The 27,121-nt window shown below is 45.4% G+C and overlaps 1 protein-coding gene across 1 annotated transcript in view; it reads left to right on the top strand.

The window, feature by feature from the left end:
- The window catches only part of LOC138771196 (C2 calcium-dependent domain-containing protein 4D-like), a 52,325-nt gene extending 50,175 nt beyond the window's left edge, over positions 1 to 2,150 (top strand). Inside the window, exon 2 of the mRNA XM_069950749.1 lies at positions 957 to 2,150. Within this exon, the coding sequence (XP_069806850.1) occupies positions 1,011 to 2,150 (1,140 nt within the window). The 5' untranslated portion in view covers positions 957 to 1,010. The remainder of the gene's footprint in view (positions 1 to 956) is intronic.
- The last annotated feature ends 24,971 nt before the right edge of the window (positions 2,151 to 27,121 follow it).

Below are 27,121 nucleotides of genomic sequence, written 5' to 3'. Positions count from 1 at the left end.
TGCCAGATTATCTGCCAAAGATTTGAAGCCAAAGCCAGAGATCAGGTCATAAAGGAAAGCCTGAAATTTTTCCTCTTTTCAAATCCATTCCTGGCTTTGGCTTTAAATCTTTGGCAGATAATCTGTCAGATAATCTTTCTATGTAAATGGACCCTAAGGTAGTGGACAGAGGAGTTTGGATGAAGTAGAGGGGTCTGGAGAAGAGTAGACTGGAGGGAGGATCAATATGGAGGAGGTGGAGGAGGCAGAGGAGTCTGGAGGGGACAGAGGAGTCTGGCAGCAGCATGTTTGCCTTTAACCATTCCTTGGTGGTGACTTGCTGCAGACAGTCCGTGCCCCGGGGAGGTAACGTGAATCCCTCACATGTCGGATGTTGACTGTATTTGTCTTCCTTGTCATCTTGTGAGGGATTCTTGGGAATCTCCCGTCCAGGTTCTGCCTCGTGCTCCTGTATTTCCTTCATATATATAAATCCCAGCATTATGTCATTCCTATGTCCCTGGCGGCTGTGCACCGCAGCCATTGTGATAGAGCACCCGGCTCTCCTGCCCATCCATCATGTAAGGGCATATTACACGGCAGTGGTAGAGAGCTTCTATATGGCCACCAATGACTCCTAGTAATATAAAGGCCCCGTATATGGCCCCGACCTGGACCCTCCACAGTGTGAGGCTTGTCAATGACTTTTATATAAGTACCAAATTTTATACTAATTAAAAAAAATTCAGTAATTTTTTAAAAATTTTTCAATTTCTCAAAACCTCTGCTTGCTATCAGTGGACAGACGATGACCTATCCTAAGGTCCTGTGCCGATCAGCAGTACCTCACTATGCAATCCAGATCAGTCCTGAGTCACGTTCATTTTTCCGTTATCTTAAAGCAAGCCGAGATCGAGGATTTTTCAGCAGTCTGACAACACAATACTTTTTAGTAAATCCAATCTTTCTGTCCTTAGTTTCAGGATTGGCGTCTTCTTCTTCTTGAGGATACAACCTAAGTCTCCTTCCAGATGTTTTGCTCCAAGAAAAAGCTTCTGCCCTCATGTCCGAATATTCTCACCCCAGATAAAATCCCCAAGTTCTTTATACCTCCTAAACTGTCCTCTGTCCCGGATGGAGGGGGTCATGTGGGAAAGTGGCTCCAAAAGAAACCCTCCGATAATGGATCCAGATCTTCTCCAAGAGCCTTGATGAGATCAGCAAGCCGCCACGTTATCCAGGTAGAGGATGTTGAGCAAGAGGCTGACACTTCAGGACAGAGGTCCCATCAGTCCATGGCCTCCAGTATCCTGGGGAGCCCGTACCTGTCAGAGAGCCCGCACACTCGGAGGAGGGAGTCTCTTTTCCATCAGATGCGTCACGCACATGGTCCTTGTGACTTAAAGCCACTGTCCCCATTAGACCCCGACCATATTCTGAACTGGAAAACATCTTCTCAGGATCTGCATCTCCAGAGGTTTTCTTGCGGAGTCTTGGACAGTGACACAACGTCCTCAGCAGAGTCCTCTCCCTTTGGTTCTCCCCTTTTAAATCGTTCTCCAGAAGGAGGTCCGGTTATTCCCGATGTTGTCAACCATCGCTATTATTGTCGCACTCCGACAGCTAACATCTTGACTCGAACTAACTCATTGTCCACTGAAGAAACAAGCTCCACAGACACCAGTCCCAACCTGCCTACCAAGCAAAACCACTCCAGTCCCAGGGCCTCCATGATGCATCTGGTGCCTCCTCCCATCTTACACCTGGACTTTATTTGCTGTCAGGAGCGCTTGACCAGAGAGACGGAGGTAATGCTTAGTAAAGGGGGTCTCCTCCGCCTATCTATGGAGTACATGAAAGAGTTGGGCCGTCTAAGGGTAAAACTGGTCAATGCTGAGAACTTGTACCCCTTGTATCAGGATCCCCGCAACATCAGTTCTTGTGTGGTCATGTATCTAATGCCCGGAAAGCTACAGAAGCAACGAAGCACCGTCATTCGCCGGAGCAGGAACCCCATTTTCAATGAGGATTTTTACTTTGAAGGGGTAGAAAAAGGAGAACTGGATAATCTAAGGCTTAAAGTGAAAGTTATTAACAGAGGAACGGGCATGAAGCTGGACCAGACGCTGGGGACCAGTGAGCTGTGGCTGTCCGCTATCCTACCCCTTTAATGTCTATGGAGTGGAGAACACTCCACGGTCCTCTATAGTCACATAGCTCCCGCCCAGTAGTGGATTACAATAGGGGCGTTTTGGGCGGCAGCCCGGGGCCCTGAGCTCCTGGGGGGCCCATGACCACCCAAAAAGACTTATACTTTCAATGGTGTACTGTCTCCTGGCTACACTTCCGCCATGATTTGCAAAAAAATCACTGTTTTTTTATGGCAATTTTGCACAAATCAGGACATCATGACATTATCTGTCCTGTACTATGAACGCCAGGCTAGTGCTGCCATAGTTACAGTGGGGTGGGGGGGCCCAGGCTTGGTGAACAGCCCGGGGCCTATGGTAAAGTTAATCCGCCCCTGCTCCCGCCAAAACCACATTTAACTCTCTTCTCAGTTCTAAAGAGTCGCTCACAAAAGTGAAGACAGGGTTAACCAGAAAAGGCAAAGAAAAATGGAAGGAAGACTGGACTTCTCCAGCTGTTCGGACATTCATGAACTCATGAGCAAATGTTTACGATGGTTCATAGATCATTCTGTGCCCTTGGTATACTGATAGGGGGAACCACAAGCCCAACATATAAGGTACCAAGTGCCCCGATGAGTCTGCGACTAGGAATATTGTACGTTCACGTCACCTGTAATCTGAATAACTGTAAAGCACATTGCAATGTATCGCCTGCTCCCATAGACTTTACCTGGAAAGCTGCAGGAGAAAAGCAAACACTTTGGACGACATGTTGCCTTGTTTCCATCTTCTGCTCTTTGTGAGATGGAACAGTGTAACACGCTTCTCTATCCTCCATGAGAAATGTATACCTGAAGTACAGGAGTCAATGGGAAATGAGCAGTACATGAAGTTGCGTAGGTTTTCTACATTTCACCTATACTCTAAATGAGCGTTCAAACTGTAACGTAAACAGCAATGGTGTTCGCCAACCTGCGACTCTCCAGCCTCTCCAAGACTGCAACTCCCAGCATGCCCTGCTGAGAGTTATAGTTTTACAGCAACTTTAGGGCCACAGGCTTGGGAATGCTGTTGGCGGATGGGAGAGTTTGTATGATCTGTTATAAGAGGGGATGTGTATTTATTGTACGTATGTATGGATGATTCTTCTAGTAGTAGTCATGTATGTGATGAATAAAGTGAAGTTATACTTACCGCATGAGGCCTCTTCTTTGTCCTGGTATAATCCCTGGCCTGGCAGCCTGGTTTCAGCAGCTTAAAGCAATCGAGTGGAGATTTGATGGATGGATCAATGCAGTACATATGTACAGCATTGTTCCCTATGAGCAATCATGATATTGGTCACAGGACTATAAAAGAGTGTAAAAAAATATTTTTCTCTATAAATCCATCTAATAGTAAAAGTTCAAATCACTTTTCCTATTTTCCAAATAAAAAAATGTAAACAAAAATAAATACACATTTGATATTGTCATGTGTGGAACTATTAAATGATCACATTCCTGATCTTACCCAGTTATCGGCATAAGAGCAAACAAAAAAAAACTGCTGATTTGTGATCCCAGAAAAAATAGAATAAAAAGTCAGCAAAAAGTCGCACATATGCAAAAGAGCTACTGATGAAAAGTACAGATCATGGCATGGAACATGGAAAACATGGAAAAATAAAGTGTGTCATTACAAAATACAATCGCAAAAGAAAGGACTTCATGTGGGTCTGTAGGTCGGAACAAAGGAAAAGGGCTGGGGCCTTCAAACACGAGGAGGGAGAACAAAAGTGCAAAAACGAGAACTGGCCGTGACATGAAGGGGTTAATGTGGCAGGAAATGTATCCAAATATTTAGAAAATGTCGGCATGAAACGAGTCCCCTGGCAGATTCTGAATCACGCTATATCAGGGCTTTATATATGTCCTCCCTATCAGGAATAACCCGGTAAGTGCTGCAGCTGTGCGGCCACAAAGTCCAAGGCTTTGGATCTGCTGGACCACCATCATCCTCTACCCGCTGCCGAGACTCCAATCTAATACCAGGATGGTGAGTCTCCAGCCCTTCCCATCATTCCCAGGTTGGGTGTCTTTTAGGATACCCATAGGTGGCGCTACTCGACACCAGACGATAAGCAGATTAGCAGCAGTTGGAATGTCCCAGGTTTGGGGAACACCGCTCCTAGTGAACTTGACGGTGGCATGATGGGAGTTGTAGTTGTACAACAACTGGAAAATGGCAGGTTAGGAAACGCTGATATATGGACATATGCTATAGAAATGTCCTGTTATACATGGTTCATCCAGTAGATGGCACTCTGCCCCAACACAAAACACAGGGAATTCTATTTCTCCCTCTGAGAACCAGGGGCAGATACTGATATAAGACGACCGCACAGCAATGTTGGCTTATGTCCCCGGAATGCTGCAATAATAATAATAATAATAATAATAATAACAGATAATAATAGACAATAATAATAACAAATAATACTACTACTAATAATAATAACAGATGATACTAATACTAATACTAATAACAACAAATAATAATAATACCAAACGATAATAATAATAATACCAGACGATAATAAGAATAAGAATACTAATACCAGACAATAATAATAATAATCATAACAAATAATAATACCAGACGATGATGATGATAATAATAATAATAATAATAATAATAAAGAAATGCCACATCATGACCATTACTAATAATACCACCACACCATGACCAATATACCACTATATAGTTACAGAATAATGTAGTGTTACTTATAATACCACCACACCATGGCCATTATACCACTATATAGTTACAGAATAATGTAGTGTTACCAATAATACCACCACACCATGGCCATTATACTACTATATAGTTACAGAATAATGTAGTGTTACCAATAATACCACCACACCATGACCAATATACCACTATATAGTTACAGAATAATGTAGTGTTACTTATAATACCACCACACCATGACCATTATACCACTATATAGTTACAGAATAATGTAGTGTTACTTATAATACCACCACACCATGGCCATTATACCACTTTATAGTTACAGAATAATGTAGTGTTACCAATAATACCACCACACCATGGCCATTATACCACTATATAGTTACAGAATAATGTAGTGTTACCAATAATACCACCACACCATGGCCATTATACCACTATATAGTTACAGAATAATGTAGTGTTACCAATAATACCACCACACCATGGCCATTATACCACTATATAGTTACAGAATAATGTAGTGTTACCAATAATACCACCACACCATGGCCATTATACCACTATATAGTTACAGAATAATGTAGTGTTACTTATAATACCACCACACCATGGCCATAATACCACTATATAGTTACAGAATAATGTAGTGTTACCAATAATACCACCACACCATGGCCATTATACCACTATATAGTTACAGAATAATGTAGTGTTACTTATAATACCACCACACCATGGCCATTATACCACTATATAGTTACAGAATAATGTAGTGTTACTTATAATACCACCAAACCATGGCCATTATACCACTATATAGTTACAGAATAATGTAGTGTTACCAATAATAACACCACACCATGGCCATTATACTACTATATAGTTACAGAATAATGTAGTGTTACCAATAATACCACCACACCATGGCCATTATACCACTATATAGTTACAGAATAATGTAGTGTTACCAATAATACCACCACACCATGGCCATTATACCACTATATAGTTACAGAATAATGTAGTGTTACCAATAATAACACCACACCATGGCCATTATACTACTATATAGTTACAGAATAATGTAGTGTTACCAATAATACCACCACACCATGGCCATTATACCACTATATAGTTACAGAATAATGTAGTGTTACCAATAATACCACCACACCATGGCCATTATACCACTATATAGTTACAGAATAATGTAGTGTTACCAATAATAACACCACACCATGGCCATTATACCACTATATAGTTACAGAATAATGTAGTGTTACTTATAATACCACCACACCATGGCCATTATACCACTATATAGTTACAGAATAATGTAGTGTTACTTATAATACCACCACACCATGACCATTATACCACTATATAGTTACAGAATAATGTAGTGTTACTTATAATACCACCACACCATGGCCATTATACCACTATATAGTTACAGAATAATGTAGTGTTACTTATAATACCACCACACCATGGCCATTATACCACTATATAGTTACAGAATAATGTAGTGTTACTTATAATACCACCACACCATGGCCATTATACCACTATATAGTTACAGAATAATGTAGTGTTACTTATAATACCACCACACCATGGCCATTATACCACTATATAGTTACAGAATAATGTAGTGTTACTTATAATACCACCACACCATGACCATTATACCACTATATAGTTACAGAATAATGTAGTGTTACCAATAATACCACCACACCATGGCCATTATACCACTATATAGTTACAGAATAATGTAGTGTTACTTATAATACCACCACACCATGGCCATTATACCACTATATAGTTACAGAATAATGTAGTGTTACTTATAATACCACCACACCATGGCCATTATACCACTATATAGTTACAGAATAATGTAGTGTTACTTATAATACCACCACACCATGACCATTATACCACTGTATAGTTACAGAATAATGTAGTGTTACCAATAATACCACCACACCATGGCCATTATACCACTATATAGTTACAGAATAATGTAGTGTTACTTATAATACCACCACACCATGGCCATTATACCACTATATAGTTACAGAATAATGTAGTGTTACTTATAATACCACCACACCATGGCCATTATACCACTATATAGTTACAGAATAATGTAGTGTTACTTATAATACCACCACACCATGGCCATTATACCACTATATAGTTACAGAATAATGTAGTGTTACTTATAATACCACCACACCATGGCCATTATACCACTATATAGTTACAGAATAATGTAGTGTTACTTATAATACCACCACACCATGGCCATTATACCACTATATAGTTAATGAGATTGTTTATCGTTAACCTGAAATCGTTCACCATATTACACAGAACGATGGTCGATAGATACGATCGTTATTGTGATTGTTTATGCTACGTTTACACGGAACGATTATCGGGCGAATTTTCGCAAAAACGATCGCATTGAGCTATAATCGTTCCGTGTAAACACAGCAAACGATCAAGCGATGAGTGAAAAATCGTTCATTTTGATCTTTTAACATGTTCTTAAATCATCGTTCGTCGTTCGCTAAAAATTCGCAGATCACTTCGTGTAAACAGTCTTTCAAAGATTTTCCCTATGTAAAAGATGGGCTTAAGCGATCTTTAAAACGATCGCAATAATGATTTTTCTTACGAATTTTCTTACGAATTTTCTAACAATTTATTTGTCTAAACACTGATCGTTATGAAAACCAAATCGTTGCTACAAAATCGTTAAACGATCGATGGGGCGAATTATCGCTTCGTGTAAATGTAGCATTACTCCTTCTGATCTCAGGAAAACAATGGGCAATGTGCTATTACACTGAGCGATTAGTGAAAAAATGTGGAATTTGAGCACACGAACGTGGAATTACAGCGAACGATTAGCAAACGATTAACGATAATTTTAGGTTCAGATGTAAATCAACGACATACGAACGATTTTTCGATCGCTGCCTGCAATTACACAGAACGATTATCATTTAAATTTGAACAATATAACGATTTTTTGCATGATAATCGTCCCGTGTAATAGGGCCCTTAGTGTAATTAAGTGTCCCCATATTGTAGTTATCTACCTTTGTATCAACATAGTGTAATAACATTGTAATTAGGCCCCTCCCCATATTGTATTCAGGCCCCGCCTTTGTATCGACATACTGTAATATTATTGTAAATAGGCCCCTCCCCATATTGTAGTTAATCCCCCCTTTTACCCCATATTAGAATCAGTTAATCCTCTGTCCCTCCATATTCTAGTCAGGCCCTCCTCTGTCCCTCCATATTGTAGTCAGGTCCCCCTCTGTCCCTCCATATTGTAGTCAGACCCTCCTCTGTCCCTCCATATTGTAGTCAGGTCCCCCTCTGTCCCTCCATATTGTAGTCAGGTCCCCCTCTGTCCCTCCATATTGTAGTCAGACCCTCCTCTGTCCCTCCATATTGTAGTCAGGTCCCCCTCTGTCCCTTCATATTGTAGTCAGGTCCCCCTCTGTCCCTCCATATTGTAGTCAGGTCCCCCTCTGTCCCTCCATATTGTAGTCAGACCCTCCTCTGTCCCTCCATATTGTAGTCAGACCCTCCTCTGTCCCTCCATATTGTAGTCAGGTCCCCCTCTGTCCCTCCATATTGTAGTCAGACCCTCCTCTGTCCCTCCATATTGTAGTCAGACCCTCCTCTGTCCCTCCATATTGTAGTCAGGTCCCCCTTTGTCCCTCCATATTGTAGTCAGACCCTCCTCTGTCCCTCCATATTGTAGTCAGACCCTCCTCTGTCCCTCCATATTGTAGTCAGGTCCCCCTCTGTCCCTCCATATTGTAGTCAGACCCTCCTCTGTCCCTCCATATTGTAGTCAGACCCTCCTCTGTCCCTCCATATTGTAGTCAGACCCTCCTCTGTCCCTCCATATTGTAGTCAGGTCCCCCTCTGTCCCTCCATATTGTAGTCAGGCCCTCCTCTGTCCTTCAATGTTGTAGTCAGACCCTCGTCTGTCCCTCCATATTGTAGTCAGGCCCTCCTCTGTCCTTCAATGTTGTAGTCAGGTCCTCCTTTGTCCCTCCATGTTGTAGTTTGACCCTCCTCTGTTCCTCCATGTTGTAGTTAGCCTCCCAGTGTCTCCCATATTGTTTTCAGGCCCCCTTGTGCCCTTACAATGTAATTAGGGGAATGAAACCCAATGCACTTGCCTCTCCTCTTGCCCACAGCACTGGTCCCTATCTCTGTTCCACAGAGTCCAGGCAGCTGATGCAGTGATATTGTATAAGTATTCAGAGCAGCATCAGGTGAAGGCCCTGTGGCAGTGATTCCGGACTCCGGTCTTAGGATGCCACAAAGTTTACACCTGGATTCGGGAATGTTTGTCCATTCCTCTCTGCAGATCCTCTCCCGCTGTCAGACTGGATGGGGGCCAGTGGTGGACCCCATTATTAGGTGAGTACAAGGCTCTGGCTAGGCCACTTAAGCCCATTCACAGTTGCCCCTATTCTGCTCCTCCTGTGGTCCTGGCTATGCCCTCCAGGACATTGTCTTGTTGGGAGGTGAACCTCTGAGGCTTAGTCTGAGGTCCTGAGCACTCTGAAACAGGATTTCATTACTTTACTCTGCACCATGGCCGTTTCTATAGGCGGGCGGGCCGGGTTAGCGCACGGGGCGCCGACAGCTTGGGGGCGCTGGTGGCATCCCCCGGACCTCACTTTGCTGCGTGCGCCCTGCGGCCCCCCAGCCGCCCGCCCCCTCACCTGTCCCGACGCACAGCCGCCCGACCAGCAGAACGCCCGCAGCCCCCTCCCCCCCCGGCCCATGAGCCTGGCAGCCTCCTCACCTGTCCTGTCCAGCTGATCGCCCGCAGCTCCCCCGGACAGCGCTCCAACTGAGCGCCGATCACCTGTCAGGTCGCCGCTGCCGCCTCCTCACACATCTTCTCCCTCTAGCAGGCACAGTGGCATCATATCACCGTGCCTGCTGGAGGGAGGAAATGTGTACGGCGGCGACCTGCTTCTCGCAGGCTGGAAGAGGAGAAAGGGACTCTCTGGATGTTTTAAGGTGAGTATAATTTTATTTTATTTTTTTTGTGTGTGTGTTAGGCAATGGGGGGGGGCAGAGCACTGTGGGGATTGTTATTATGGGGGCAGCACAGGGGGTGATTATTACTATGGGGCAGAGCATGGGGGGGGGGGGGGTTGGAATTTTTACTATGGGGACAGCATAAGGGGGTTTATTACTATGGGGGGCAGACAACAGGTGGATTATAAATTTTTTTTTGGGGGGGGGGGGGCACAGGGGGGGAATATTGATATGGTGTGGAGCACAGGGGGGGGGGTTATTACTATGGGGGGGGGGGCAGACCACAGGTGGATTATTAATATTTGGGGGGGGGCACAGGGGGGGAATATTGATATGGTGTGGAGCACAGGGGGGGGGGTTATTACTATGGGGGGGGGGGTTATTACTATGGGGGGGCAGACCACAGGTGGATTATTAGTATGGCGGCAGCAGAGGGGGATTATTAATATGGGGGCAGCACATGGGGGGATTATTACTATATGGGGGCAGCACAGGGGGCATTATTTATATGGGGAAAGAGCACAGGGGGGATTATTAATGTGGGGATAGAGCACAGGGGGGATTATTGATATGGGGACAGCACAGGTGGGATTATTGATATAGGGTCATCATAGGGGGGATTATTGATATGGGGTCATCATAGGGGAGATTATTGATATAGGGTCATCATAGGGGGGATTATTGCTATGGGGACAGCATAGGGGGGATTATTGATATGGGGTCAGCATAGGGGGGATTATTGCTATGGGGACAGCATAGGGGGGATTATTGGTATAGGGCAGAGCACAGGGGGGATCATTACATGTGGGTAGCACAGTGGTACAGCTGGAGGCATTATTACTATATGGGGGCACAGCAGTGCCCCCATATAGTAATAGGAGCAACCCACATCCCTACTGACTTTAATGCACATGACACAAAAAAGTGGAAGTTGTAAAAGTGCGGAGCCTAAGATGTTTGTCTGGCAGGTTCAGAAGAGACGAATTGTAGCTGCAAGAAACCATCATGGTGGTCCGGGCCAGAAGGAGAGGAAAAGGAAATTGACGCCTCAGAAGACAACGTCACTTGTGAGTTACTGAAGTACTTTTTTTTTTTACCCCAGCTGAAAAGGGTTGAATAACACTTTTACATGCCATAATACCCACACTGCTTCTCCCTAGTAACCCCTCCCCCCAACATCACTTAATGGGGGGGCGCTTTTAGCAAGGTTCGCCCTGTAGTTCAAATTAGCCAGAAACGGCCCTGCTCTGCACTTTGCACATTTAGCTTAAAATTGAGGCCAAAAAGTTCAGTCTTGTTCCTCGGGGTCCTTGAGCTCCTTCTGTGTAAACTCCCGGTGGCTTTCATGTGACTATTACTGGGGAGGGTTTTCATTCTGACCACTCTGCCATAAACCCCCGATTGGTGGAGGCTGCAGCGATGGCGGACCTTCTAGAAGTTTCTCCCAACTACATATTTGGAGCTCAGAGTGATCCTATGTTCTTGATGGCCACTCTTATCCTTCTCCCCTGATCCCGTAGTCTGGTGGGGTGGCAGCTCTAGGAAGAGTCCTGGTTCTTCCATCTTCTTCCTTGTAAGAATCATAGAAACTGCTGTGCTTGGGAACCTTTCTGCAGATGTGTGTCTCCTCCACACAATTTTTTGCTAAATTTCAATTTCTTGTTTCACATTCTCACTATGGGGTATTGAGGGCGGAATCGTGGGTGAAAACGCCAAGCCGAGTGATTTCAGACTAAATATATATGACAGAGTGACGAAATATGGGAAAACATAGAGGGGTAAATGCAGTGGGGAAAGTAAGTATCTGATTCACTGCGCAGAATAGGGGGGTAATATTTCTGGTCAGAAACTACACCAAAGAGACGGAATCTATAGAACATTCCAGATAATCACATTGTAGGATTTATAAATAATTATTTACCTTTTTATTCCATGAAATAAGAAATTGATCACTGAGGGACCAGCAGGAATTCTGTCCCTCACAGAGCTGGTAGTTTCTCTATAAGAACCCCCCCCCCCCCCTTTGCCCTCATTACCTGGGTTACCTGCACCTGTGTCATCTCATCACCTGTATAATACTCACCTGTCCACACACTACAACCTCTTCACCATGGTCAAGACCAAAGGCCAAGACAAAACTGTAGACTTGCACAAGGCTGGCATGGGCTACAGGACAATAGGCAGCAGCTTGGTTAGAAGGCAGGAACTGTTGGCGCAATTATTAGAAAATAGAAGAAACACCAGATGACTGCCAATCTTCCTTGGTCTGGGGCTCCATGCAGGATCTCACCTTGTGGGGTAGGGATAGTTCTGATAGAGGTCAGAAATAGAGGGATAGAGGTCAGGCCCAGAATGTCGTCATGGATTATAATCCTGCAGGACACACCAGGTCCCCCTGCTCACACCAACACACGTCCAGGCCTGTGTGAAGCTCGCCAGTGACCATCTGGATGATCTAGAGGAGACATGGGAGAAGGTCATGTGGTTAGATGAGACCAAAATACAACTTTTTGTTACCAGCTCCATATGCTTTCATAAGTTCGCAGCTTTCTGTTACACTTTGGACGACTTTATCAGGTCCATTACATTATATCTGGATAGAAAGTCATTATATATCCTGGTTTCGGAGAAACACATGGGAGTGGGGGGGGGGGGGGTGAATACTTTTGCACAGCATTATACCTACAACTGGTTGGTTTTCCCATCGCGACTACAACAAGTCCATGTGGTTTGATGTTGCGAAAGAAATTGAAGGAAGGAAGTTCTCCATCATATGCAGACATCAATGGAAAGTCACCACCTCATAGACTCGTCTGGTCGCCCACTATTAACCTTTCTTCATTTTCTGCAGATTATACGGTATTAAATTTGGGCGTTAACCCTGTGGTACAAATCGTGTTGTAAGGGGCCCTCGTGTGTGTTTCCTGGGGGGCCCAGCTGTACCTGGGAAGGGGCCACATGTTAATAAGAAGGTGAGGGGGAGATGTGAGTGTGGTTTCCCTCATGTCGTGTGACACTGTCTGTGGTGGTGATAGCCGAGTGCAGCATTTTCCGCCTGACATCGCGCTGCAGATCAGAGAGACGTGATAACATCTGATGCCTGAGTGATGAGAACACGACACAACAGTCAATGGTCAGATGGAGGGGCCCCGGATATATGGACCCTAAGACACCCTGTCACCCAGAGGCATGGACCCTAACATACCCTGTCACCCAGAGACATGGACCCTAACATACCCTGTCACCCAGAGACATGGACCCTAACATACCCTGTCACCCAGAGACATGGACCCTAACACACCCTGTCACCCAGAGACATGGACCCTAACACACCCTGTCACCCAGAGACATGGACCCTAACATACCCTGTCACCAAGAGACATGGACCCTAAGACACCCCGTCACCCAGAGACATGGACCCTAACACACCCTGTCACCCAGAGACATGGACCCTAACATACCCTGTCACCAAGAGACATGGACCCTAAGACACCCCGTCACCCAGAGACATGGACCCTAACATACCCTGTCACCAAGAGACATGGACCCTAAGACACCCCGTCACCCAGAGACATGGACCCTAACATACCCTGTCACCCAGAGACATGGACCCTAACATACCGTCACCCAGAGACATGGACCCTAACATACCCTGTCACCCAGAGACATGGACCCTAACACACCCTGTCACCCAGAGACATGGACCCTAACATACCCTGTCACCCAGAGACATGTACCCTAACATACCGTCACCCAGAGACATGGACCCTAACATACCGTCACCCAGAGACATGGACCCTAACATACCCTGTCACCCAGAGACATGTACCCTAACATACCGTCACCCAGAGACATGTACCCTAACATACCGTCACCCAGAGACATGGACCCTAACATACCCTGTCACCCAGAGACATGTACCCTAACATACCGTCACCCAGAGACATGGACCCTAACACACCCTGTCACCCAGAGACATGGACCCTAACATACCCTGTCACCCAGAGACATGGACCCTAACACACCCTGTCACCCAGAGACATGGACCCTAACACACCCTGTCACCCAGAGACATGGACCCTAACACACCCTGTCACCCAGAGACATGGACCCTAACATACCCTGTCACCCAGAGACATGGACCCTAACACACCCTGTCACCCAGAGACATGGACCCTAACATACCCTGTCACCCAGAGACATGGACCCTAACATACCCTGTCACCCAGAGACATGGACCCTAACACACCCTGTCACCTAGACACATGGACCCTAACATACCCTGTCACCCAGAGACATGGACCCTAACACACCCTGTCACCCAGAGACATGGACCCTAACATACCCTGTCACCCAGAGACATGGACCCTAACACACCCTGTCACCCAGAGACATGGACCCTAACACACCCTGTCACCCAGAGACATGGACCCTAACACACCCTGTCACCCAGAGACATGGACCCTAACATACCCTGTCACCCAGAGACATGGACCCTAAAACACCCTGTCACCGAGAGACATGGACCCTAACATACCCTGTCACCCAGAGACATGGACCCTAACATACCCTGTCACCCAGAGACATGGACCCTAACATACCCTGTCACCCAGAGACATGGACCCTAACATACCCTGTCACCCAGAGACATGGACCCTAACACACCCTGTCACCCAGAGACATGGACCCTAACATACCCTGTCACCCAGAGACATGGACCCTAACATACCCTGTCACCCAGAGACATGGACCCTAACACACCCTGTCACCCAGAGACATGGACCCTAACATACCCTGTCACCCAGAGACATGGACCCTAAGACACCCTGTCACCCAGAGACATGGACCCTAACATACCCTGTCACCCAGAGACATGGACCCTAAGACACCCTGTCACCCAGAGACATGGACCCTAAGACACCCTGTCACCCAGAGACATGGACCCTAACATACCCTGTCACCCAGAGACATGGACCCTAAGACACCCTGTCACCCAGAGACATGGACCCTAACATACCCTGTCACCCAGAGACATGGACCCTAACATACCCTGTCACCCAGAGACATGGACCCTAACATACCCTGTCACCCAGAGACATGGACCCTAACATACCCTGTCACTTAGAGACAAGGACCCTAACATACCCTGTCACCCAGAGACATGGACCCTAAGACACCCTGTCACCCAGAGACATGGACCCTAAGACACCCTGTCACCCAGAGACATGGACCCTAACATACCGTCACCCAGAGACATGGACCCTAACATACCCTGTCACTTAGAGACAAGGACCCTAACATACCCTGTCACCCAGAGACATGGACCCTAACATACCCTGTCACCCAGAGACAAGGACCCTAACACACCCTGTCACCCAGAGACATGGACCCTAACATACCCTGTCACCCAGAGACATGGACCCTAACATACCGTCACCCAGAGACATGGACCCTAACATACCCTGTCACCCAGAGACATGGACCCTAACATACCCTGTCACCCAGAGACATGGACCCTAACATACCGTCACCCAGAGACATGGACCCTAACATACCGTCACCCAGAGACAAGGACCCTAACATACCGTCACCCAGAGACATGGACCCTAACATACCCTGTCACCCAGAGACATGGACCCTAACATACCGTCACCCAGAGACATGGACCCTAACATACCGTCACCCAGAGACAAGGACCCTAACATACCCTGTCACAGTATCACTCATTGTGCTCAGTATTATGTCACCATTGATATTTCAGGTTTGGTCATAATCTCAGGACATGATCAGGATATCAGATTGCTGACAGATCCAGCAGATCCCCTGTCCATGTTTGGGTCAGTCCAATGATCAGGATATCAGATTGCTGACAGATCTAGTGTCTATGTTTAGGATAGTCAAGTGATCACATAGACATTAGATTGCTGACAGATCCAGTGGATCCAGTGTCCATGTGCTCTTCTCCAGCCTCTCTTTATGATACTCTAATCAATAAGAGAGTTGGTTGGGGAGGAAGGGTCGGTGCCTGCAGCAGATCAGTCTCTCGGAGCAGATCCTATGACATAGCTATCAGGTGTTCTGCACAGGTTGGTAATCAGTTACACAATCCCATCAGCGAATACGAGTGAACTTTTAATCAATTGCTGGATCACACAGATAATGTTTCCTGTCACCGCTGTGATTGTGACCACGCTCCATGTCTCCTGGTATCCTGGTGTCACCGCTGTGATTGTGACCGCGCTCCATGTCTCCTGGTGTCACCGCTGTGATTGTGACCACGCTCCATGTCTCCTGGTGTCACCGCTGTGATTGTGACCGCGCTCCATGTCTCCTGGTATCTGGTGTCACCGCTGTGATTGTGACCGCGCTCCATGTCTCCTGGTGTCACCGCTGTGATTGTGACCACGCTCCATGTCTCCTGGTGTCACCGCTGTGATTGTGACCACGCTCCATGTCTCCTGGTGTCACCGCTGTGATTGTGACCGCGCTCCATGTCTCCTGGTATCTGGTGTCACCGCTGTGATTGTGACCGCGCTCCATGTCTCCTGGTGTCACCGCTGTGATTGTGACCGCGCTCCATGTCTCCTGGTGTCACCGCTGTGATTGTGACCACGCTCCATGTCTCCTGGTGTCACCGCTGTGATTGTGACCACGCTCCATGTCTCCTGGTGTCACCGCTGTGATTGTGACCACGCTCCATGTCTCCTGGTATCTGGTGTCACCGCTGTGATTGTGACCACGCTCCATGTCTCCTGGTATCCTGGTGTCACCGCTGTGATTGTGACCGCGCTCCATGTCTCCTGGTATCCTGGTGTCACCACTGTGATTGTGACCACGCTCCATGTCTAATGGTGTCACCGCTGTGATTGTGACCACGCTCCATGTCTCCTGGTGTCACCGCTGTGATTGTGACCGCGCTCCATGTCTCCTGGTATCCTGGTGTCACCGCTGTGATTGTGACCACGCTCCATGTCTCCTGGTGTCACCGCTGTGATTGTGACCGCGCTCCATGTCTCCTGGTATCCTGGTGTCACCGCTGTGATTGTGACCACGCTCCATGTCTCCTGGTGTCACCGCTGTGATTGTGACCACGCTCCATGTCTCCTGGTATCCTGGTGTCACCGCTGTAATTGTGACCACGCTCCATGTCTCCTGGTGTCACCGCTGTGATTGTGACCACGATCCATGTCTCCTGGTGTCACCGCTGTGATTGTGACCACGCTCCATGTCTCCTGGTGTCACCGCTGTGATTGTGACCACGCTCCATGTCTCCTGGTATCCTGGTGTCACCGCTGTGATTGTGACCGCGCTCCATGTCTCCTGGTGTCACCGCTGTGATTGTGACCGCGCTCCATGTCTCCTGGTGTCACTATGATCATACCTCCCAACCGTCCCGGATCAAGCGGGACAGTCCCGATTTGGGGATGATGTCCCGATGTCCCGGAACGGCCCCCCCTGTGTCCCTGAAGCCATCTGACAGTGTGAGCGGCTCCTGCGGCTGTTGTGTCAGGTGGCTTCAGGGACGCTGTTTGCATAAGCAGGGAGCTTGTGGAGCAGCCGGCCGGATACACAGCTCAGCTGCTGCCCCGGAAGCTCTCTGCTCCAGCCCCGCGGTACCTGCATCCCTCTTCTCTCCTCTTCTCTCCTGTCTGCTGCCCCGGAAGCTCTCTGCTCCAGCCCCGCGGTACCTGCATCCCTCTTCTCTCCTCTTCTCTCCTGTGTGCTGCCGCGGCTGCTGGTGACGTCACAGGTCAGGGACAGGTCAGAGAAGATGAAAGCGGATACCGCGGGGCTGGAGCTGTGAGCTGCGGGGGCTGGAGCTGTGTGTGACGCTGCCTGCTCCTCTCCTCTCCTACTTCGTCCCTGATCTGTGACCAGCTGGGATCTGACTAGTTGAGTATATGTTGTTTTTATTATTTTCTGTCAGGGATGGGTCTGCAGTGGGATTAACTGGGGAGGGGGGTTACTACAGGGGGATTAACTGGGGAGGGGGATTACTACAGTGGGATTAACTGGGGGATGGGGGTTACTACAATAGGATTAACTGGGGAGGGGGGATTACTACAGTGGGATTAACTGGGGAGGGGGGATTACTACAGGGGGATTAACTGGGGAGGGGGGATTACTACAGGGGGATTAACTGGGGAGGGGGATTACTACAGGGGGATTAACTGGGGAGGGGGGGTTACTACAGGGGGATTAACTGGGGAGGGGGGGTTACTACAGGGGGATTAACTGGGGAGGGGGGTTACTACAGGGGGATTAACTGGGGAGGGGGGGTTACTACAGGGGGATTAACTGGGGAGGGGGATTACTACAGGGGGATTAACTGGGGAGGGGGATTACTACAGGGGGATTAACTGGGGAGGGGGGGTTACTACAGGGGGATTAACTGGGGAGGGGGGGTTACTACAGGGGGATTAACTGGGGAGGGGGATTACTACAATAGGATTAACTGGGGAGGGGGGGTTACTACAGGGGGATTAACTGGGGAGGGGGATTACTACAATAGGATTAACTGGGGAGGGGGATTACTACAATAGGATTAACTGGGGGAGGGGGATTACTACAATAGGATTAACTGGGGAGGGGGATTACTACAATAGGATTAACTGGGGAGGGGGGATTACTACAATAGGATTAACTGGGGGAGGGGGATTACTACAATAGGATTAACTGGGGGAGGGGGGATTACTACAGTGGGATTAACTGGGGAGGGGGGATTACTACAGTGGGATTAACTGGGGAGGGGGGATTACTACAGTGGGATTAACTGGGGAGGGGGGATTACTACAATAGGATTAACTGGGGAGGGGGGATTACTACAATAGGATTAACTGGGGAGGGGGGATTACTACAATAGGATTAACTGGGGAGGGGGGATTACTACAATAGGATTAACTGGGGGAGGGGGATTACTACAGTGGGATTAACTGGGGAGGGGGGATTACTACAATAGGATTAACTGGGGAGGGGGATTACTACAATAGGATTAACTGGGGAGGGGGGATTACTACAATAGGATTAACTGGGGAGGGGGGATTACTACAATAGGATTAACTGGGGGAGGGGGGATTACTACAATAGGATTAACTGGGGGAGGGGGATTACTACAGTGGGATTAACTGGGGAGGGGGGATTACTACAGTGGGATTAACTGGGGGAGGGGGATTACTACAGTGGGATTAACTGGGGAGGGGGATTACTACAATAGGATTAACTGGGGAGGGGGGATTACTACAATAGGATTAACTGGGGAGGGGGGATTACTACAATAGGATTAACTGGGGGAGGGGGATTACTACAGTGGGATTAACTGGGGAGGGGGATTACTACAATAGGATTAACTGGGGAGGGGGATTACTACAATAGGATTAACTGGGGGAGGGGGGATTACTACAGTGGGATTAACTGGGGAGGGGGATTACTACAATAGGATTAACTGGGGAGGGGGGATTACTACAATAGGATTAACTGGGGGAGGGGGATTACTACAATAGGATTAACTGGGGAGGGGGGATTACTACAATAGGATTAACTGGGGAGGGGGGATTACTACAGTGGGATTAACTGGGGGAGGGGGATTACTACAGTGGGATTAACTGGGGGAGGGGGGTTTCTACAGTGGGATTAACTGGGGGAGGGGGATTACTACAGTGGGATTAACTGGGGGAGGGGGGTTTCTACAGTGGGATTAACTGGGGGAGGGGGGATTACTACAGTGGGATTAACTGGGGAGGGGGGATTACTACAATAGGATTAACTGGGGAGGGGGATTACTACAATAGGATTAACTGGGGAGGGGGATTACTACAATAGGATTAACTGGGGAGGGGGGATTACTACAATAGGATTAACTGGGGAGGGGGGATTACTATGATAAGGCCAGCGATACGATTTTACCTACCTGCACCGTACCTATATGACTACACCTATATATATTGCCCTCTTAAGAGACTGGAGATGATCAGAGGGTGACAGAGAGATGTTCTGGATAAAGAAGAGGAATGCTGGACGCACGTCACTGAGAACAACTCCTGGAAAGTTATCATTTGTAGACACAATCCCCAAGGACCCAGAGACACTTATCTATAAACAATTTATGGAAAACAAATACATTGTGCTCTTGGATTCATGAAAAAGTATCTTTGCACAGAATGTATTGTTCTACCCTTTTTGACCTTTTTGAATAATAATAATGAATACTAATATAGATGCCATTGCGCATGACTGAATATCTAAATCACTAGCACCGCCTCATCTATGTCTTATTAGCATTTGTTACCACCCTATATTTTATCTGTCTATAAAATGTGATGACCATAATAAAACTTGGGCCATTTTCTCCAGGCTTATAATCATGATACATTGTCTTATCTGTGTCCATGACGTATAAGTAACGAGCTGGTAATACTGCAGGTTCCACCTCTAGATATAATTCAAAAACCATCCTTTACCTGGGTTTTTGGCTTCTCTCCATAGAGAGAGGTCAACATATAAATTTAACCTTATCATTTGGCGCCCTTGGCAGGGACTCAGCCGCTTGCAAACTAGAACGCAGACAGACGGGATGTGGCGATTTATCTGTCATCGGACGCGCAGATATAACTGGCCAGGTAAGAAAGACTTTCCTTTCTTACGTACTATCTGCGCCTCAGGGGAACGGATCTAATGAGATTCCCGTCACCTGTGTTCTCTATATGTTTATAAAGCTGAGTCTATTTGTTAGACAAAGAACTCTGTAACCCAGGATAGGACAAGGTTAAAGTGCTGCATTGCCGTCGCAAACTGTTGTGTGATTGAGATAAGCTGTTGCTGTATTTATGCTGAATTAAGGAAAGGGATTGCCGAACTTATTCACTTCTACGTCCTTACGGGGAGGCTGTGATTAATTCTTAACCCTTGTAATACAGCATGGCATCGAGAGCAGCTGCAAGGTCACAGACAGTAGGCGTATAACTTTTGGAGTGAACGGGTTCCTGATAAGTGATATCTGTCTCGAGCAGCGGGAACAATACTTGTATTGATCCCATTATTTGTGCTTGTACTGTGGTAGAGAGCAGGTCAGAAGATCTGTGACTTACCCCCTTGCCCCCTAGGAGGAATTAGCAACGAGGGACAGTAGGTTGCTGTAGTGCGTCGCCATAGTGTGTCACTGTGACGGCTGGGCCTATAGTAGCTGTACTTGGCAAGACCTAAGGTTTAGGTTTTAGTCCCCAATACGCTACCTAGGGATTAGCTGAGCAAGGATGAGACAGTTATTCTCTAAAAGAAGGGATCCCCAGTCTCCACAAGAAGTTTATGTGAAGCTGATGTGAAGCTAAGGAAGATATAGTTAGCGATGGGCATGAGAAGATGCAGTGCAAGATCTAGAACAGATCTTTAGGAGGTTTGATATGAAGGCAGATACATGCCTTAGCCCCACCAACCTCTGGCTCTCTGACCAACACTTGGGAAACCCCTTACACTCCTGTGCACACTTATTTTTGCCTTGTGGGTAGGTAACCAGACCTACATGTAACATGCAGGGCAAATGGGTCCTTGGAATTTCCAGGAATCTTAGGGGTTAATCGAAGTACTATCCCTAAGGGGGAATCAAGGATTAGAGTTCTAAGAGGGGAGGGTGTGAAGTAGATAGATGAGAGCCAGAGGGTCGGACAGAAGGAAAACATTTAGGATAATGGGTGGGAAGCACAGGTCCAGCTGGGTGGACATGTGCCGGTGACCAACAATATCTAGATAAGACAGAATATTGTAGTGTGTGTGGCAGACCTAAGCCACATCATTATGTTACACCATTGTACCCAGTTTATATCTGTATATAAACCCCAGATCCTGCGAAAAGCCAACCTACCTCCAATGGTGGCGTATAGACCCTTTGTTCTGCAGGAGCCAACCTACCTCCAATGGTGGCGTATAGACCCTTTGTTCTGCAGGAATCTTCCCCTTGGTCGGCTGTTGAAGTAGTTACTTTGATTTAAAGTGCCCCTTACCTGATAGTAAGACCAATGCCTTTGTGGAGGTGGGCAGCCTAACCTCAAATAGTGTATATTGCCATGTAAGTGTCTGAGTACAATGCCACGTACTCAGACAAGGAGAACAGTCCAGCTCATTGCTAGATACAGTACTGAGAGAGCTGAAGAGGTTAATTAATGCTGCGTAGTGAAGCAGCATACAAAGTACATAATGTGTGTTATTTGTTATGTTTTGTACAAGGCCATCAACCAGCTCTGAGGGCTGCAGATCACATGCAAGCAGCATTAGGAAAAAGAATCAGAGCTGTTAGTGTAATGTAATGTACGCTCCTACATTATACTGTATTTCAGCCAGTCTTACTAAGCTGGTGTTCCCCTCTAGAAGTATGTTACGTGTTAAAAAAAATGTTGATCATTTTCTGTTGTCCCGACCGTGGAACATTTGCTTATTTAGCTACGCCAGTTTTTCTGTAATCAGCCCTCAAAGATGGCGACGGAAAGCCAACCACTCCCCATATCATCCACGTCTGTATTATAATTGTGACGTCTCAAAACCATGCCCTAAGCCAACACCCCTATATCCGGTTATCTAGTCCGGTGGCCATGTTAACTCCTGGCATTTCTGTCCTCCGCCCATACTGCTTAGTGTCACTGAGGGGGCGGGCACAGGACTCTCCGATAGAGTCTAACAACTGTTTTGCACATTTATTAATGAATGTTATTACCAGATGGTGAAGAAAGTTAGACAAAGGTTTGTTGGAGGGAAAAGCAATGAGACTGTTTGAAGGAATCAGGTCTAGTAGACCTATTATTGTATAAGATTGTTATACGGAAGTGTCAGTAGGAGGAGTCAGAGAGAAAAAGTACGTTTTATTAGGAATGTCAAGAGAAAAGTGATAATTGGTAAAGATCAAACGCAGAATTTTGTGCACTTATTAAGAACCCAATGGTATAAGGAGCCTGTAGTAACTTATTACTGTAACTTACACATTTGTATTTAAAAAGTATGTTGTAGGTATATATATGTATCCCAATATATATTGTAAGCAGATTTTCTTTAAGTGTGTGTCCCCAACGTATGATATTTCTAAGAAGAAGTAGTTTACTACAAAAAAAAAAAAAATATATATATATATATATATATTTCTATGTAACTTTATTTAACAAGTATATATATATGTGTATATATGTGTACACATCTATCCTAATAAGTTCTATGCAAATAGTTTTTTTTTTCCTACTAAGTTATAAGTATGTGTGCCACTGTCCAAGGTTACAGTCTGGTGTATAGGAGCACAGCGCTGATATCTTCTGTAACTTCAAGGATGTTAGAAGAAAAAAAAAAAAAAAAAAAACTTCCAAGAAGTTTTAACTCTTGTATCTATGATTTTACTGCTCACTGCTCAAGGTTAGAAGTGAGGTACAGAGCGTTCTGTTTACTGATAAGAGCAGCGTATTGAAGGAATATTCATTTCAGCGAATTCAATTAATTTTTTTAATGTTTTTATTTTTAGGGGTAACAGTTTTGTGATGATTATGGCAGACTAGCTCATGAATATATATGTATTTTTATCCCTAGTAAAAACCAAACCCATATCCATGGCTCCAGTCTGCACTCCTTATGCCCCCCAATATATATATATTTTGTGTTAAGTGCATTGAATCCAGCATCTCTGTTGCCTCTTGATGTAGATTCAAATGGGGGAGGGGATGGAGGTGAATGGAAATGGGAGCAGCCATTTTGATGGAGTAGCCAATTTTGCCATTTTGATGGAGTAGCCAATTTTGATGTTTTAAATTTTTTTAAACACCGTACAAATTTTTTATTTTTGAATAAGGATGTTTTTATTACTTATTGTGTTTGATATTTTAAATTGTGAAAGATGAAAATGTAATTGAAAGCCCAAATATTAATGAAAGTTTAAAAGTTTTCATTGTAGATTATCCCAGACTTTTCAAAGATGGATGACACAAGACGCAAGGATATATGGTGACCGCCATGCAGCGTGACGTTCCACTGCAGAAACCGCTCCTGCCATAAGCTGGAGGTGAGGACAATCACTGAGACATGTAAGATGGTTGAAGGTAACTGTGCAGATGTCTATATGAAGCCCACCATTATGGGTTAATTGGCAAATTAGAGATTTGTTTGGTCCCTGGGCTTACCAAAAACACTTGTAAAAAAAAAAAAAAAAAAAAAAAACTGTTCAAAGAAGAAGAAAAGCTGCCATAAGAGCGGCTGACGCAACGTTCACGCAGACAAACCCTGATGCCAAAAAGGGTGATGGATGATGGATAAAGCTGGTGATGCGGTGGTTTCTGTGCTCTTCCCAAGGTAACAGCGTACAAAGCGTACAAGGGAATGGGGAGATGTTTCCGGTCTCTTCCCAAGGTAACAGCGTACAAAGCGTACAAGGGAATGGGGAGATGTTTCCGGTCTCTTCCTGAGGTAACCGTACATAGTATACAGGGGGATGGGGAGATGTTTCCGGTCTCTTCCTGAGGTAACCGTACATAGTGTACAGGTGGAGGGGAGATGTGGATCTGTTTGTTTTTAAGTCTTTTCCAGAGACAATCAGCAACAAGCTGAGAGACCAGCGGATGGAGAGAAGGTACAGGGTAAAGATGGCATCCAATAACTATTTGCCGACAGCCTTGTATCCCACTGTAAGTTATCTGACAAAACCAGCAGAAGGAAGCCATGTGTAATGTGGTGTAGTTTTCTCACATTGGGCGGCCCAGGGGTCAACAAATATAGCAGAGAGGGTTGTGTACGGCTGTATTATCTACACCTGTCATAACCTACTGTAAGTAACACCGTAAAGTGCCTGTCTGCATAGTCTGTCATCTTCCTGCCTGTTTCAGGGAATGTAAGTGGACGTCATCCACCTGCCACAGGTGGCCTATACAGGTATGTCCTTGTCTGTATTGGTGTCTTCTTTACAGGTCAAGCCAAAGCTATGGGAGACGACAAAGCCAATGTCTGAGGTGATACTAGTGGCCTATATATACCTGAGGCCAAGAATCCAAGTGTCTGTAAAGAGGCCTGTCAGTCAAAAGATGGGTTTAAGGATAAAGGATCCATACCAATGCTACTATTACAAAAAGGATCATATGATATATATTATTCTCATAAAAAGGCTTTGAAACCTTAGGTGATGTATCGTTTACACTTTGCTTTTATTTCTATGGTGGTTATCTTATGTGTAATATATGATGATCTCAGTCAGACAAGAGACAATTCAGTAGGATCCAAATATTATATCGGTATTAAGCGCCCAGTTACTTCATATTATTGGTGTATGTATAATACTATATGATTATGTACAGGAAGAGATGTGACCATGCGACCAGTCATTAGTCCTGTGTGATCTAATCATAAAGACGTTTTCTAGGTACAAAATGAAGTAAAAAGACTAAAAAGAAGTGGAAATTTTTAGAATCCCATACTGAAGATTGTGAATTCACTAATTGGTTATTATAAGTGAATCTAGAGGTTACATAGTGGGTCACATTGTGGAGATTTTATTGCATTTACCTGTTATGCTGTTTTTGGTTTATGTATCAATGAACTTTTATTTTTGCTTTTGCCATGAGATAAGATTTGCTCACATCAAAACTTTTTATTTTCAGAAACTTTTTAAAGTTAGTTTTTGTGACTTTCCAATACCCACATGATGCCAAAGTGGTAGAGTCCTTGTGATAGAGTCACGTCTATTATATACAGTGAAGAACTTATTGTCTGATCACTCAGTGTCACAGGGAGACGTAGGAGTGACAGGAGACTAGTTAGGTTCGGGACGGAGGATTGTCTTACCTTTAAAGCAGTCCTACGGTAAAGGGACCCAGAGAAGGGGGCTACATCTGTAGTCAAGATTAGGGACAAATCTTAGGGACAGGAGTGATGAGACAATAAGGTTTGGTTATTTTGATAAAATCCGGAGAGGTATTTGTCATATATATATGATTGTTTGAGTATTGATAATAAGCTTTTATTTGTCTTGTTGTAACTAAGCTGTATATTGATGTATACTGTACAGACTCACCCATTGTTTAGTATTTTCTTTCGGTTATTGCAGATCTACCTACCTCATCTGCTGTAAGTTTGTTCCGCCATCTATAACTTTCAATAAAACGTATGGTACTATTTTTGTCTATCCTATGGTGATGCCCATAAACTAATGGGAGTCCTTCAGGGTCTCATCCAAGTGGTCTTATGCATAATACTGATCTGTTTTTCAGTAAAAGTGTTCATGTGTATTTTCTCTCGTATAAAACCTCGACAAACAGGAAGAAGCTTCACCCTCATATAAGAGACTAACGTTACTATGCTTTCTTTCTCTTATCGGTTCTCTTGAATCTGTGCCGCCTGGACATTTCTGGAGGTTGGATGCTGTACTAGTACTTGGAGGATGTTCTCACCTGTGGTCCCTTGATCAACCTGCGACTGAGGGTAGAGTCCTTAAAACCTCCGGCTACGACCCAACCACCAGTGATGAACCATATCCATGCTCCACGGATGTCAAATGGGGGAATGATAAGGCCAGCGATACGATTTTACCTACCTGCACCGTACCTATATGACTACACCTATATATATTGCCCTCTTAAGAGACTGGAGATGATCAGAGCGTGATGAGAGCGTGATCAGAGGGTGACAGAGATGTTCTGGATAAAGAAGAGGAATGCTGGAAGCACGTCACTGAGAACAACTCCTGGAAAGTTATCATTTGTAGACACAATCCCCAAGGACCCAGAGACACTTATCTATAAACAATTTATGGAAAACAAATACATTGTGCTCTTGGATTCATGAAAAAGTATCTTTGTACAGAATGTATTGTTCTACCCTTTTTGACCTTTTTGAATAATAATAATGAATACTAATATAGATGCCATTGCGCATGACTGAATATCTAAATCACTAGCACCGCCTCATCTATGTCTTATTAGCATTTGTTACCACCCTATATTTTATCTGTCTATAAAATGTGATTACCATAATAAAACTTGGGCCATTTTCTCCAGGCTTATAATCATGATACATTGTCTTATCTGTGTCAGTGACGTATAAGTAACGAGCTGGTAACACTGCAGGTTCCACCTCTAGATATAACTTAAAAACCATCCTTTACCTGGGTTTTTGGCTTCTCTCCATAGAGAGAGGTCAACATATAAATTTAACCTTAACAG

Source organism: Dendropsophus ebraccatus, chromosome 13, assembly GCF_027789765.1.
Source record: "Dendropsophus ebraccatus isolate aDenEbr1 chromosome 13, aDenEbr1.pat, whole genome shotgun sequence".
Lineage (NCBI taxonomy): Eukaryota > Metazoa > Chordata > Amphibia > Anura > Hylidae > Dendropsophus > Dendropsophus ebraccatus.
Note: the sequence above shows the minus strand (reverse complement) of the source record. Positions and strands in the feature narration are given on the sequence as shown.